Source organism: Nerophis lumbriciformis, linkage group LG11 (assembly GCF_033978685.3).
Source record: "Nerophis lumbriciformis linkage group LG11, RoL_Nlum_v2.1, whole genome shotgun sequence".
NCBI classification, from domain to species: domain Eukaryota; kingdom Metazoa; phylum Chordata; class Actinopteri; order Syngnathiformes; family Syngnathidae; genus Nerophis; species Nerophis lumbriciformis.
Genome location: NC_084558.2, coordinates 20,406,945 through 20,422,580, shown reverse-complemented (window position 1 = coordinate 20,422,580; position 15,636 = coordinate 20,406,945). Strand labels below are relative to the sequence as shown.

General features: G+C 43.3%; 1 protein-coding gene across 8 annotated transcripts in view; it reads left to right on the top strand.

Annotated features, from left to right (window-relative positions):
* The first annotated feature begins 616 nt into the window (after positions 1–616).
* The window catches only part of LOC133610633 (DNA-directed RNA polymerase III subunit RPC4), a 19,311-nt gene continuing 4,291 nt past the window's right edge, over positions 617–15,636 (top strand). The window contains exons 1-8 of one of the 8 annotated variants that reach the window (XM_061967078.1): positions 617–810; positions 1,218–1,438; positions 3,560–3,606; positions 3,683–3,837; positions 3,916–4,034; positions 10,024–10,102; positions 10,194–10,453; positions 13,188–13,340. In XM_061967078.1, coding sequence (XP_061823062.1) covers positions 1,247–1,438; positions 3,560–3,606; positions 3,683–3,837; positions 3,916–4,034; positions 10,024–10,102; positions 10,194–10,453; positions 13,188–13,340 — 1,005 coding nt within the window. In that variant the 5' untranslated portion in view covers positions 617–810; positions 1,218–1,246. Of the gene's footprint in view, positions 1,439–3,559; positions 3,607–3,682; positions 3,838–3,915; positions 4,035–10,023; positions 10,103–10,193; positions 10,454–13,187; positions 13,341–15,636 lie in introns of all 8 variants that reach the window. The other 7 variants (XM_061967074.1, XM_061967077.1, XM_072914092.1 and 4 more) reach the window with 7 other exon arrangements.

Genomic DNA, 15,636 nt, shown 5'->3' with positions numbered 1-15,636 from the left:
CGCTGCTCCTCCACATCGAGAGGAGCCAGATGAGGTGGTTCGAGCATCAGGTCAGGATGCCACCCGAACGCCTCCCTAGGGAGGTGTTTAGGGCACGTCCAACCGGTAGGAGGCCACGGGGCAGACCCAGGACACGTTGGGAAGACTATGTCTCCCGGCTGGCCTGGGAACGCCTCGGGATCCCCCGGGAAAGGCTGGACGAAGTGGCTGGGGAGAGGAAAGTCTGGGCTTCCCTGCTTAGGCTGCTGCCCCCGCGACCCGACCTCGGATAAGCGGTAGAAGATGGATGGATGGATGGATGGATGGATGGATGGATGGATGGTGCAGATAAAATACTTGCAGTTTTCACATGGACAAGTAAATAAGTGTTTTCAGCCTTAACATGAAGGAGTGATCAAAATGCTTGATATAACTTTATTGTAAGCAAAATGTAACTACTAATTATACAATTAGTACAGTTGGCTTACTTGTTCTGGGCTTAATACTAACAATAAATACACATTAGACATATAATATAAGAAAATACAAATTTAGGTAGTAGCTCAATTGATAACATGTAAGGGTTTGTGGATAACTGCACTAACTGATCATTTGAAGTCATAACTGGCAATAATAGTGGAGTTGTATCTTGAAAAACACCGCCCTCTTGTGGCTGAACGCGTGTATTGCATGAACACAACAATGGAAGCTGAGCACGGAAGGATGTCGTCTTGCTCAAGCGCGGGCTGCCTACTTGACACAAATATTTACCTCAGCTGCAAGCACAAGTGACTACTTCTGCGGAACCGAGAACCCGACAGGAATTACACGGTACAAGTAAACGCCGACCAAATATAATCAACATTTGCGCAGTTTAGGTGTAATGGAATATCCTGGACTCGGCAGTCTGCATCCTTTGTGGGTTAGTTGCTGATATTCTTGGATGTCAAAACAATCAAGTGAATACGATGTGTTCAATTTGTCTGCAGTAAACAAACCTAAGGTAGGCTAAAACCATATTTTTATTGTTTTAAAGCTAAATATTCCGCTCAGGTGTATATTGTGGAACAGCAGAGAAGAAACAAGAGATTTTGTGTGGCATACGCAGACATGTTTGTAGCGAAAATAAACCACCGGATGTTTTACCTTTACTTTCACAATAAAAGCGGTGTTTTTGACTTCCAGTTCGAAAGAGCGCACGTTTTAAGCGACTGAGATGTCCACCGACGTCTTTGTAGGCTTTTAAAGGACCTGACTGCACTAAATTATGGACACAAAGGATACAGAAAGTGTTCCCCGCCCGTCCGGCATCACCAGCGCGGCTTGTTTTAGTCTTCCCGCGAGCAGAGGACTTCCTGGCCTTGGTCCCGGAAGTGTCTCCTCCCCCACTACTGCCAGGAGGCTGACGTCCCTCCGATCGCGGGACCTAACACTAGGAGGCGCCATAAAGAAAAAGAAGGTACTTTTCTTTTTTTCCATTCATCTATTTTCTACCGCTTGTCCCTCTCGGGTTGCGGGGGTGCTGCAGCCTATCTTAGCTGCACTTGGGCAGTAGGTGGGGTACACCCTGGACAAGTCGCCACCTCATCACAGGGTCAACACAGATAGACAACATTCACACACTAGGGACCATTTAGTGTTGCCAAGCAACCTATCCCCAAGTGCATGTTTTTTAGTTCAATAATATGAATATTTACATTTTAAAAGTAGAAGCCATTCAGTATGTGATGGCTGCGTTTCCGACGGACCTGCAATCAAATTGTGGCGGGGGAGGCTGTTGCGGTGTCATACTTGTATAACAAATGTATTTAAAAAAAAAAAAATGTTTTTAAGGCTGAAGAAAGTTATACTTGTATTTAAAGACATATATGTGTATTTTTTTCTTGTTATATTGTTTTGCTGCTTATTTTTATTACTACAATGTTACACAGGCTGCACTATTTTATTCACTCCTGGTTTGTTTACATATAATATCTTGCCCTTCCTGAATGTCCAACTCGCTGCTGAGTCTCTACAGTGAAGTCGCTGTAAAACTAAGCACACAAAGGAAAGTACATTAATATACATATGAAGTACACATACATGTAGGAATCATGTTACATAAAAAATACAGTTTGGTATAAACAAAAAAAAAAGCAATAGAATTACACAGGATAAAGGTTGGTTCTTGCTCCTGTCTTCACTGACATTTTTAACACCTCTGGAGCTATGCCGTGTGCCGTCCTGCTTCAAGACCTCCACCATCGTCCCTGTCCCCAAAAACAACGGATCACAGGACTTAATGACTACAGGCCGGTGGCGCTGACGTTTGTGGTCATGAAGTCTTTTGAGCGCTTGGTCCTGCCCCACCTCAAGGACATCACCGCCCCCCTCCTGGAACCCACTGCAGTTCGTCTACAGAGCCAACAGGTCTGTGGATGATGCAGTGAACCTGGCCCTCCACTTCAACCTAGAGCATCTGGACTCCCCAGGAACCTACGCCAGGATCCTGTTTGTGGACTTCAGCTCTGCCTTCAACACCATCCTCCCTGGACTGCTACGAGACAAGCTCTACCAGCTCAGCGTGCCCGACTCCCTCTGCAGTTGGATCAATGACTTCCTGACGGACCGAAGACAGCACGTGCAGCCGGGGAAGATTGTCTCGGACAGTTGAACCACAAACACTGGTACTCCTCAGGGCTGTGTACTTTCCCCTTGGCTCTTCTCCCTGTATACAAACTGCTGCACCTCCAGTCACCAGTCCGTAAAGCTGCTCAAGTTTGCGGACGTCACCACCCTCATTGGGCTCCTCTTGAATGGCGATGAGTCCGCCTACAGGAGAGAGGTGGACCGGCTGGCGTCCTGGTGCAGCCGCAAACCTGGAACTGAACGCCCAGAAAACAGTGGAGATGATCATGGACTTCAGGAAAGTCAAAGCCCCACCATCCCCCCTAAACTTGATGGATTATCCCGTCTCCATCGTGGACTCCTTCCGTTTCTTGGGTACCACCATCCCCCAGGACCTCAAGTGGGAGCCGACCATCAGCTCCCTCATCAAGAAGGCCCAGCAGAGGATGTACTTCCTGCGGCACTAACCACGTTAAACCCAGATTCCGAACTAACAAAGATCTTAACTCATTCTCTTTCTATGCCACATCAATATGGAATGCGCTCCCAACAGGTATAAAAGAAAGTGCATCTCTATCCTCCTTCAAAACCGCAATAAAGGTTCACCTCCAGGCAGCTACAACCCTAAACTAACACCCTCCCCGGATTGTTAATAATCAAATGTAAACAATCAAATGCAGATACTTTTTCTTATGCCTTCTGATCTCTCTCTCTCTCTCTCTCTCTCTCTCTCTCTCTCTCTCTCTCTCTCTCTCTCTCTCTCTCTCTGCCCACTACTTGCTGTCAAAATCCTACCAAGTCAGACCTACACTGTTCCAATATCCATTTCTCTGTTCTCAATTGTTGATGACTGATTATAACAACCAAACCTATCAAGAGAGAACCCGTGCAATGCCCTATAAGAATAATGTGATATTATTATTCATTTACAACTAATCATTTTTTAACAGATCTCTTTTTCTGTTTTCCAAAGAAAACATTTGAACCGAACATTCACGCTGTGAGGAAAAGCAAAGATGAGTAAGTGGTCATCATTATGATTAATACAGAACTGTGAACATGTCGTATTGACATCAAACATAACGGTTGATTCCAGTTTGAAGGAAGAGGTCCGAGTTGCTCCAAAAAGAGGGAGTAGACAGAGGGACGGGAGGAGAAGAGAGAACAGAGGAAGGAGAAAAGCAAAACCTGAGACCATCCAGTCTCACTCCATCTTCGAGCAGGGTCCTGCTGACACGCTGCGAAAAACAGGTGCATGTCTATTGAAAATTTCACATTCACTCCTTTTTACTGGAACGTGTGAATGTAAATATTATTCGGCTCTTACAGGCTGGATTGCTGCTTCGGACGTGTGTGACTCCGACGTGTCTCCTACCTGTAAACCTGTGAAACAAGAGAGGAAAGAATCTGACGAAGACGAGTTGCTCAGAAAACTACAAAGAGACGACGTGAGTTAAAAATCACTCCAAAATGAAAGATCCAGGGGCCTTGTTTAATAAAAGTTGTGGGGATTTCCTACTAAAAATAGACGTTTGTTCAAATCCAGAAAACGACGGATGCATGTAAGAATTCAGATGTATGCAAAAATCAGACCCTACCCACTTATAACTATGCAAATAATATTGAAAGTAGCCTTGTGCCTGAGCGTGGCACATGCTGCCCAATCAGGATTTAGTATGCGTCAGTGGGAGGTGCTTGTTTTTCATTATTTCAACGAATGGTCATTGCTCGATGCTCTCCGAGAACTTAACACTGGCTGGAATAAAAAAAGGAGTGGTCGGGTCAGGAAGGAAGAAGGTGAAGAAGAAGATAGATGAGCCTGGCCAAAACAGATGAATGGACCGGAAATAATGTAGTGCTGCACCCCGTTTAAAAAAATAGTCGCTGCAATGATACGTCAACTTAAGCACAGGTGGGTGACTCGGTTTACTCCCTATTTAAATATAATTTGTGTACTTTACAACACAATGTGTTCATACTGCTTACAGCCATATTAGAGTTTCATGTGAAAATGATGTAATATGGATAGGCTCCAGAAGTTACCGTGAGGCAGCGCACATTTCCACATCAACGCAAGTCTTGATACATCTCAACTTGGCTGCGAAAAGGAGCGTACGCCAGATTTTTGTGCGTAATCCCATTGTTGAGAAGTGTAGGTTTGTCTGCTCGAATTGGGTTCATCTCCAAATTTTTTCAATACACTTTTGCCAAAGCAAAAAGTGGCCTGATCCGATATTGACAAACAATGTCGGTTTGATATCAGCAGAAAAACAAATATCATATGATACCAGTTTGCATTTAAAATCTTGGATATAAGCGCTGATACAAGCAGTCGTGCAGCATGTTTATTTGTGTCCTCCAGTGAGCACACTAGTTTGATCTTTTCTTGTTTTTACCGAAGTCATTTATAAAAGGTAAACATGCTCGGTTTTGGCTACTGGGATCTAGCAGCTACACAACAGCCAAGCACACAAGCTAGATATACGTAACAAGCGTCCTTAGTGCATTGCTTCTCAATTATTTTCTGTTACACCCCCCCAGGAAGAAGAAAACGTTTCGCACACTCACCTCCCCCTGCAGCAAACTATAAATTGTATAATTTGTCGATAAAATTGTTATAAGCACGCCTCTTTGAAACATTGTATACTTATTAAAGTAAACAAAAACAAACTATAGGTCAACTTACAAAATAATAACTCTATTGACATTGTTTTTAGTCTGTAACAGAAAATATTTAAAGTGCATCAATTTGCTTGAAATTAAAATGAAGATGTATCCTTATTTAAACTGTAAACATTTTCGACAGCATTTGATAGTGAAAAACAAAATTAAAGAAACTCAATGAATAATAATAAATCTAAATTGATCAGCCACATTAACTCAGGAGCAGATTATATAAAACACTAACCTACAAAACAAAAATGAATTAAAAAAAAATGTGTGCAGATTTTTTGTCATTTAATAAAATGAGGAAGTCTGCATTAAGGGCTAAAAGGAGTATGATTTGTAGTGCACAGCTTTTCGAAGCGGGTTTTGAAGCATGATACTGCGCGATACTGACACGTGGTCCCGGGGGGTCACACGTGCCCCTCTGGCACTGCATCGGTACCAACCAATACTCGAGACTCCAATATCGGTATCATATCAGAAATGAAAAAGGTGTATCGGGACACCCCTTCTAAATATCACATAATATTGTCCATCCATCCATCCATTTTTTTCCGCTTATCCGAGGTCGGGTCGCGGGGGCAGCAGCCTAAGCAGGGAAGCCCAGACTTCCCTCTCCCCAGCCACTTCGTCCAGCTCTTCCTGTGGGACCCCGAGGCGTTCCCAGGCCAGCCGGGAGACATAGTCTTCCCAACGTGTCCTGGGTCTTCCCCGCGGCCTCCTACCGGTCGGACGTGCCCTAAACACCTCCCTCGGGAGGCGTTCGGGTGGCATCCTGACCAGATGCCCAAACCACCTCATCTGGCTCCTCTCGATGTGGAGGAGCAGCGGCTTTACTTTGAGCTCCCCCCGGATGGCAGAGCTTCTCACCCTATCTCTAAGGGAGAGCCCCGCCACCCGGCGGAGGAAACTCATTTCGGCCGCTTGTACCCGTGATCTTGTCCTTTCGGTCATAACCCAAAGCTCATGACCATAGGTGAGGATGGGAACGTAGATCGACCGGTAAATTGAGAGCTTTGCCTTACGGCTCAGCTCATTCTTCACCACAACGGATCGATACAGCGTCCGCATTACTGAAGACGCCGCACCGATCCGCCTGTCGATCTCACGATCCACTCTTCCCTCACTCGTGAACAAGACTCCGAGGTACTTGAACTCCTCCACTTGGGGCAAGATCTCTTCCCCAACCCGGAGATGGCACTCCACCCTTTTCCGGGCGAGAACCATGGACTCGGACTTGGAGGTGCTGATTCTCATCCCAGTCGCTTCACACTCAGCTGCGAACCGATCCAGTGAGAGCTGAAGATCCTGGCCAGATGAAGCCATCATCCGCAAAAAGCAGAGACCTAATCCTGCAGCCACCAAACCGGATCCCCTCAACGCCTTGACTGCGCCTAGAAATTCTGTCCATAAAAGTTATGAACAGAATCGGTGACAAAGGGCAGCCTTGGCGGAGTCCAACCCTCACTGGAAACGTGTCCGACTTACTACCGGCAATGCGGACCAAGCTCTGGCACTGATCATACAGGGAGCGGACTGCCACAATCAGACAGTCCGATACCCCATACTCTCTGAGCACTCCCCACAGGACTTCCCGAGGGACACGGTCGAATGCCTTCTCCAAGTCCACAAAACACATGTAGACTGGTTGGGCAAACTCCCATGCACCCTCAAGGACCCTGCCGAGAGTATAGAGCTGGTCCACAGTTCCACGACCAGGACGAAAACCACACTGTTCCTCTTGAATCCGAGGTTCAACTATCCGGCGTAGCCTCCTCTACAGTATACCTGAATAGACCTTACCGGGAAGGCTGAGGAGTGTGATCCCACGATAGTTAGAACACACCCTCCGGTTCCCCTTCTTAAAGAGAGGAACCACCACCCCGGTCTGCCAATCCAGTGGTACCGCCCCCGATGTCCACGCGATGCTGCAGAGTCTTGTCAACCAAGACAGCCCCACAGCATCCAGAGCCTTAAGGAACTCCGGGCGGGTCTCATCAACCCCCGGGGCCTTGCCACCGAGGAGCTTTTTAACTACCTCAGCAACCTCATCCCCAGAAATAGGAGAGCCCACCACAGACTCCCCAGGCACTGCTTCCTCATAGGAAGACGTGTTGGTGGGATTGAGGAGGTCTTCGAAGTATTCCCTCCACCGATCCACAACATCCGCAGTCGAGGTCAGCAGAACACCATCCTCGCCATACACGGTGTTGATAGTGCACTGCTTCCCCTTCCTGAGGCGGCAGATGGTGGTCCAGAATTGCTTCGAAGCCGTCCGGAAGTCGTTTTCCATGGCCTCACCGATCTCCTCCCATGTCCGAGTTTTTGCCTCTGCGACCGCTGAAGCCGCACACCGCTTGGCCTGTCGGTACCTGTCCGCTGCTTCAGGAGTCCTATGAGCCAAAATAACCCGATAGGACTCCTTCTTCAGCTTGACGGCATCCCTCACCGCCGGTGTCCACCAACGGGTTCTAGGATTACCGCCACGACAAGCACCAACTACCTTGCGGCCACAGCTCCAATCAGCCGCCTCGACAATAGAGGCGCGGAACATGGTCCATTCGAACTCAATGTCCAGCACCTCCCTCGTGACATGTTCAAAGTTCTTCCGGAGGTGGGAATTGAAACTCTCTCTGACAGGAGACTCTGCCAGACGTTCCCAGCAAACCCTCACAATGCGTTTGGGCCTGCCAGGTCTGTCCGGCATCCTCCCCCACCATCGCAGCCAACTCACTACAAGGTGGTGATCGGTAGAAAGCTCTGCCCCTCTTCACCCGAGTGTCCAAAACATGAGGCCGCAAATCCGATGACACAACTACAAAGTCGATCATGGAACTGCGGCCTAGGGTGTCCTGGTGCCAAGTGCACATATGGACACCCTTATGTTTGAACATGGTGTTCGTTATGGACAATCTGTGACGGGCACAAAAGTCCAATAACAAAACACCGCTCGGGTTCAGATCCGGGCAGCCATTCTTCCCAATCACGCCTCTCCAGGTTTCACTGTCGCTGCCAACATGAGCATTGAAGTCCCCCAGTAGAACGAGGGAATCACCCGGGGGAGCACTCTCAAGTACTCCCTCGAGTGAATCCAAAAAGGGTGGGTACTCTGAGCTGCGGTTTGGCGCGTAAGCACAAACAACAGTCAGGACCCGTCCCCCCACCCGAAGGCGGAGGGAAGCTACCCTCTCGTCCACCGGGTTGAACTCCAACGTGCAGGCTCTGAGCCGGGGGGCAACAAGAATTGCCACCCCAGCCCGTCGCCTCTCACTGCCGGCAACGCCAGAGTGGAAGAGAGTCCAGCCCCTCTCGAGAGAACTGGTTCCAGAGCCCTTGCTGTGCGTCGAAGTGAGTCCGACTATATCTAGCCGGAACTTCCCGACCTCGCGCACTAGCTCAGGCTCCTTCCCCCCCAGCGAGGTGACGTTCCACGTCCCAAGAGCTAGCTTCTGCAGCCGAGGATCGGACCGCCAAGTGCCCTGCCCTCGGCTGCCGCCCAGCTCACATCGCACCCGACCTCTATGACCCCTGCTATGGGTGGTGAGCCCATTGGAGGGGGGACCCACGTTGCCTCTCCGGGCTGTGCCCGGCCGGGCCCCATGGGGACAGACCCGGCCACCAGGCACTCGCCATCGTGCCCCACCTCCGGGCCTGGCTCCAGAGGGGGGCCCCGGTGACCCGCGTCCAGGCAAGGGAAATCTGGGTTCCTTGTTCGTTTTCTTCATAGAGGTCTTCAAGCTGCTCTTTGTCTGATCCCTCACCTAGGACCAGACATAATATTGTTTGCCATGCATTTCTAAAATTACTAGTATTATTTAATTGCTAATATAAAAATATAGTTTTGAGAGTTGTTATTAAGGCCAAAAAAGAAAATAACTCATATATATACATATATATATATATATATATATATATATATATATATATATATATATATATATATATATATATAAAAAACTAAAAATAGTTAATTATATATATATAAAAAAGAAAATAACTATTTATATATATATATATATATATATAAATAAAAAAAAGTATTTTCTTTTTTATATATATATAATTAACTCTTTTTATTTATATATACATATATATATATAATATATAAAAAAGAAAATAACTATATATAGATATATATATAAATATATATATATAATGAAATTAACTATTTTTATATATATATATATATGTATATATATAAATAGTTATTTTCTTTTTTATATATATATAATTAACTATATATATATATATATATATATATATATATATATATATATATATATATATATATATATATATATATATATATATATATATATATATATATAATAAAGCATTTCTGATTCTGATAGATATATATATATAATAAAGCATTTATATATATATATATATATATATATATATTATTTTCTTTTTGAAAAGAAAGAGAAGAAAATAACTGGATGTTTTACCAAATACATTTTAACATTTTTAGTTTGGAACAAGTTTTTGACAACTAAGATATTTATGTTTTATTACAGAGGCTCTAATAACTGTGTTAAGCACTGTACAATGGATTGAGGTGTGTTTATTTATTTTTTTAAAGGTATATTAAGGTGACTTTTAGTGTAGCCTTTATGATCTTTGTCACGCTTAAAAACATAATTTTAATTGCAACAAAATATTAATAAATAAACTGAACAATTTTTATGAAATTAAGATTGTACTTTGGCTCACATCTTCATTGAAATGGACAAACTATTAAATTGTTCTATACTTTTGCTCACCCAGTTCATATGTGACCCAAGTTTGAGGAATGACGCCAAGCTGAAACCCATCCAGTTGCCTCTGTGTCAGAAAAGCACAGAATGTGAGAGAACGACTTTGCTATTTGCATGTGGAGTCACAAAGAGCTGCTGTTATTATGCGGGGGAAAGTAAGACGTCTTTCTCTTCTGCAAGCAGGTCAAGAGAAACCTCCTCTTCTCAGACCGCCATCCGGTGGACCTCAGGTTAATACAGGTCATAGCAACATCGAGCAGCCTTCTTTGGTGAAGAAATTGGAGGATCTGCGCCTGTCTGACAGGGAGGAGCTCTTCTTCATGCAGTTGCCAGACTGTATGCCTGCCAGAGCAAAAAAAGCTGACTGTGCTCCTGAACCCAGGTTTGAGAAAGTCAGTAAAAAGTCTGAGGACAAGAAGCCCGTGCAGGTAAAAGAACAAGTGAGTTATGAGGACAACACATATTTAGACTTCAAGGTATTTGTTTTACATTATAGTTGAGAGTATTTCTCCAAGGTTTTGATTAATTATAATATCTCGTCTAACCAACAAATATGTATACATATTCTAAAACCTATCTCAAGAGAAACAGCCGGAAGGGCGACTAGCAACAGGTTGAGAGCCATTATCAGCAGGAATGGGTACCAAATTTGGTACTCTAATAGGTATCGACCAAAGTCCACCTGTACTACCGGATACTGATTTACGTAAAATCCAACGGTGCCATATTTCGATATCTTTTGTTGCATGTGATGTCACACGTCTGGTTGCAAACTAGGCACCGGCTCAAACACTTGGCGGGGAAGCAAGCAGTCAAGCACTCAAGAGTGCTCAGCCAGACTGGTAATGTTACCTACTCAGTGGCCTAGTAGTTAGAGTGTGCGCCCTGAGATCGGTAGGTTGTGAGTTCAAAAAACCCCGGCCGAGTCTTACCAAAGACTATAAAAATGGGACCCATTACCTCCCTGCTTGGCACTCAGCATCAAGGGTTGGAATTGGGGGTTAAATCACCAAAAATGATTCCCGGGCGCGGCACCGCTGCTGCCTACTACTCCCCTCACCTCCCAGGGGGTGATCAAGGGGATGGGTCAAATGAAGAGGACACATTTCACCACACCTCGTGTGTGTGTGACAATCATTGGTACTTTAACTTTTAACAATTTCCCATGCAAACAAAATAAAAATAGGATGCTGACAAGTACAGTAAGTCTCTGCTTTTCAAAATGTGCTAAGTCGATGCTAATTTGTATTGGAGTTGACATTGACATGCTGAAGATTAGCATTGGCAATTTTTGCATGGGGATTTCAACACCTCCAAATTTGGTGACGAAAACTACAACTAAGATAAACGTTAAAATTAAACAGCTAGTGTGTAATAACTACAATACTTACAGTATAAACACTTTTTAGGGTTCAAGAAAAGACACACATTCAGCCTAATGGCAAAGACTCTTCCTAGCTAAGGCCACACACCGTAGTCTGTACGCTACTGCCATCTAGCATCTTGAAATTGCAACTGCATGCATAGTCTACAATATAATACAATACAGTACTTAAAAATGAGACCCAGAAGTCTAAGAAATTAAGAAAACTGCACAGCACAGTGTAAAATGTTGAACTAAAAAGATATATATATTTTTTTAAACATAATTTATGGACACATTTGAACACACACAAAAGTACAAGAAATTGGTACCCTTAAGAGTAGAAAGCTGCTGCTTGCTGATTCGTTGAAAGTTTCAGAACTAATGATGGAAAGTGCTTGTTGAAACAGGACAGTATGACGTATATCGGAACGTAAGTGTAGTACATACGCCCGCCCCGTTTGCGAACGTCCGCAGTAGGTTTATGAAAACCGCAAGCGGTCGTTATAGCTAGTTGTGGTTATTTATCAAATTATTAAACTTAGATATCATGATAGAAAGCAATTCATATCATAGCAAGTTTATCCTAAAAATAATAAATTAAATAAACTTAAACAGAGACTCCATGTATCAACATCATGCATAATTGCAGCAAATTTAGATATTAGTAGCCGCTATATGGAGTAAAAAATAAGTATTCTGGGGTGTAAAATTATTATGCAGATGGCCTTATAGACACAACATTCCTTTTGCAGGGGAAATTTGTCTACAGCGGCCACTTGCTAACACGGGTTTGACTGAAGTTAGTGTGATTCTGTGACATTTTACATTCAAAATAGGTATGGTGATTGTTTTCAAGTCAGAATTTGACCCCTATTTGCATGTAGGAACTCCAAATTTAAACACCATCTAATGCAGATTTGCTAATCTAATGTCGCAGATTTCCGACTTCCTAGTTTTCTGGAAAGCCGCATTTAACCCTCACTAACATCACGCTCACTAAATTACAAACTTAATTTTCGTCTGTAAGCATGAGACTGGCTGGAGAAGTCGTTACAGCATGCCAACACACCATGTGCTCAATATTGGCGGGACTTGTCTCAACCGCTTGTAACGTCTAACGACATCGGCAGTGTAGGTGATTAACAATCTCTCTGTTCTAAAAACAAAACATGTTAATTTTGGCTGCATCCACGCCAAAACAACATTAGCAAACTTGTCTCTCCTCTCTGCACAAAATCACAAAACTTTTTCTGACACAAAACAATATTTAAAACAATTAAAGCATAGTGTCACAACAGGTCATGCCTTGTTTTGGTTTTGTGAGCATTTTTCTATGTTTAGTGTTTTGGTTCCTGTCTAGTGCACTTATTTTCTATTTTTTTCCTGTTTCTGGTCTTAGCTGCACCTTTCATTTGTCTACCAGCACACCTGTACTCAGTTTGCATTTTAGTCTATTTATATGGTTTTTTGAATGCTTTTGTATGTTGTTTGTATGTAAACTGTTGCTGACCTCTAGCAATCCGTGTAGTTTACTTCGTAGCCATTTTAGTTTTGTTTTTGTATTGCATATTTTTCCCTGTTCTTCAGGTGCACTCAAAACTGCACTAGTCTTTTGTTTTGTTCTCATATTGACTACCTTTTACCTGCTTTAGGCAGGGTTGCGCTAACCTTTGCTGACTCAGCACTACATAAATACAACAGAATTATATATTTGTATATAACAATATTTTGAGTAAGAGTACCAAACCTTGTGTACATGTTGACTGATAGCAGTGATGAAATGATTGTGTGTCATGTTGTCTCCCCAGGAGTCTCGTTCGGTCAGGTGCTCTCCCGTGCTGTCGGAATTCCCTGAAGGATTTCTGGGTAAACTCCAAATACGAAAGTCAGGAAAGGTGGAGCTGAAGCTGGGCGATATTATCATTGACGTCACTGATGGAGCTGCATTCTCGTTCCTCCAGGTATGTGTATGGATTTATCTTAAAAGACAAATGTTGTTTGTGATATGAACCATTTAGCAATATGGAGTATAGAGAAGGTTTGAAATTTTCTCCATGAAGCCTTTAAACCCTAACCTGACTCTCGCCAGACCCTTATACCGTATTTTTCGGACTATTGGGTCGCAGTTTTTTTTATAGTTTGGCTTGGGGTGCGACTTATACTCAGGAGCGACTTATGTGTGAAATTATTAACACATTACCGTAAAATATCAAATAATATTATTTAGCTCATTCCCGTAAGAGACTAGACGTATAAGATTTCATGGGATTTAGCGATTAGGAGTGACAGATTGTTTGGTAAACGTATAGCATGTTCTATATGTTATAGTTATTTGAATGACTCTTACCATAATATGTTACGTTAACATACCAGGCACGTTCTCAGTTGGTTTATTATGCGTCATATAACTTACTTATTCAGCCTGTTGTTCACTATTCTTTATTTATTTTAAATTGCCTTTCAAATGTCTATTCTTGGTGTTGGGTTTTATCAAATACATTTCCCCAAAAAATGCGACTTATACTCCAGTGCGACTTATATATGTTTTTTTCCTTCTTTATTATGCATTTTCGGCCGGTGCGACTTATACTCCAGGGCGAATTATACTCCGAAAAATACGGTTGTTTGCTGAGCTCCACACAAGGATCTGGGCTCGAAGGCATTGCAAACTCCTTCCAGATAGCAAAAAATAATGAACCAATCAGAATCGCAGGGCAGGATTTCATAGATGTGACGTAGCGTCGAAGCGACTGTTGATTCAAACAGTGGCCTTGTGGTTAAGAGTGTCCGCCCTGAGATCGGTAGGTTGTGAGTTCAAACCCCGGCAGAGTCATACCAAAGACTATAAAAATGGGACCCATTACCTCCCTGCTTGGCACTCAGCATCAACGGTTGTAATTGGGGGTTAAATCACCGAAATTATTCCCGGGCACGGCCACCGCTGCTGCTCACTGCTCCTCTCACCTCCCAGGGGGTGATCAAGGGGATGGGTCAAATGCAGAGGTTAATTTCACCACACCTAGTGTGTGTGTGACTATCGGTGGTACTTTACTTTACCTATTTACAATGGCGGCACGCAGCGAGGAGTCGTGTGCTGACATTGATTCTGCTATTGCAACTGTTTTGCGACATCGATCGAATATTAATTTATTTAAAAGATGAACAGAGAACGGTTTTGAAGGCATTTATAGGTGGCAAGGATGTTTTGGCTCTTCTTCCGATCGGGTTTGGATTTCCCAGCGTCGCTCTCATCAGCGTCACGGGTTGATTTGGATGTGAGTGGTTGAAGTAGCACGTCATTCAAGATAACGGACAAGTGGTTTGTCCAATCACATACAATGATTTTTTTACAAGGCCCCGCCTTCTGAAATACCTGTACATCTTCTATTGAGAACTCCCAGATCCTTGTGTAGAGCTCAGCGAACGACAAGGATCTGGCAAGAGTCAGGTTATTTAAACCCTCAAGTTATTTTAAAGTGTTGCATCTTGTAATGATGCAGTGTAAAGATGAAAGAAAGGTCATGAAAGGCATTGAATTCTAGTGAAAACATATTTGCGGGGGGATTGTGCATTGTTGACCACAGCTGTAAAAATTATCGCATCTTTGACTGTACTGTAAATAGCTATATACCGGTAGGTTACATACAGTGGAACTTCATTGGTTCTTCAACATGGTTCACCAACCGAAAAATTTAAATAGTGAAGCAGAGTCCCCATAAGAATCAATCAACCAATCATGAATAATTGGTTCGAGCCGCGACAAAAGTCCCTACTTTAGTATAAAAATATATATACACATACCGTATTTTCCGGACTATAAGGCGCACTTAAAATCCTTTTTATTTTCTCAAAACTCGACAGTGGGTCTAATGGGAATAATTCTGGTTTTGCTTACCGGCCTCGAAGAAATTTTATTTGGTACATGATGTAATGATAAGTCTGACCAGTATATGGCAGTCAAACATAAGAGATATGTGTAGACTGCACTATGATGGCAATATGACTCAAGTAAACAACACCAACATTTTATATGTTCCATTGAAAATATAGAACATTAGACACGGCACTCAAAAATCTGTCAAAATGTTTTAGTAAGACTTTGGTAAGCTATGAAGCCTCACCGCATGAAGGATTGTCGGCACATTAAACATACAAGTATTATTATGGTGTGTGTATAAGGTAAGACATCAGGCGTTTTGTTTCGCAATATTATGCAAAAGCAACTTTTCTTACCATCTGGTACCTGCTGATGTGTAT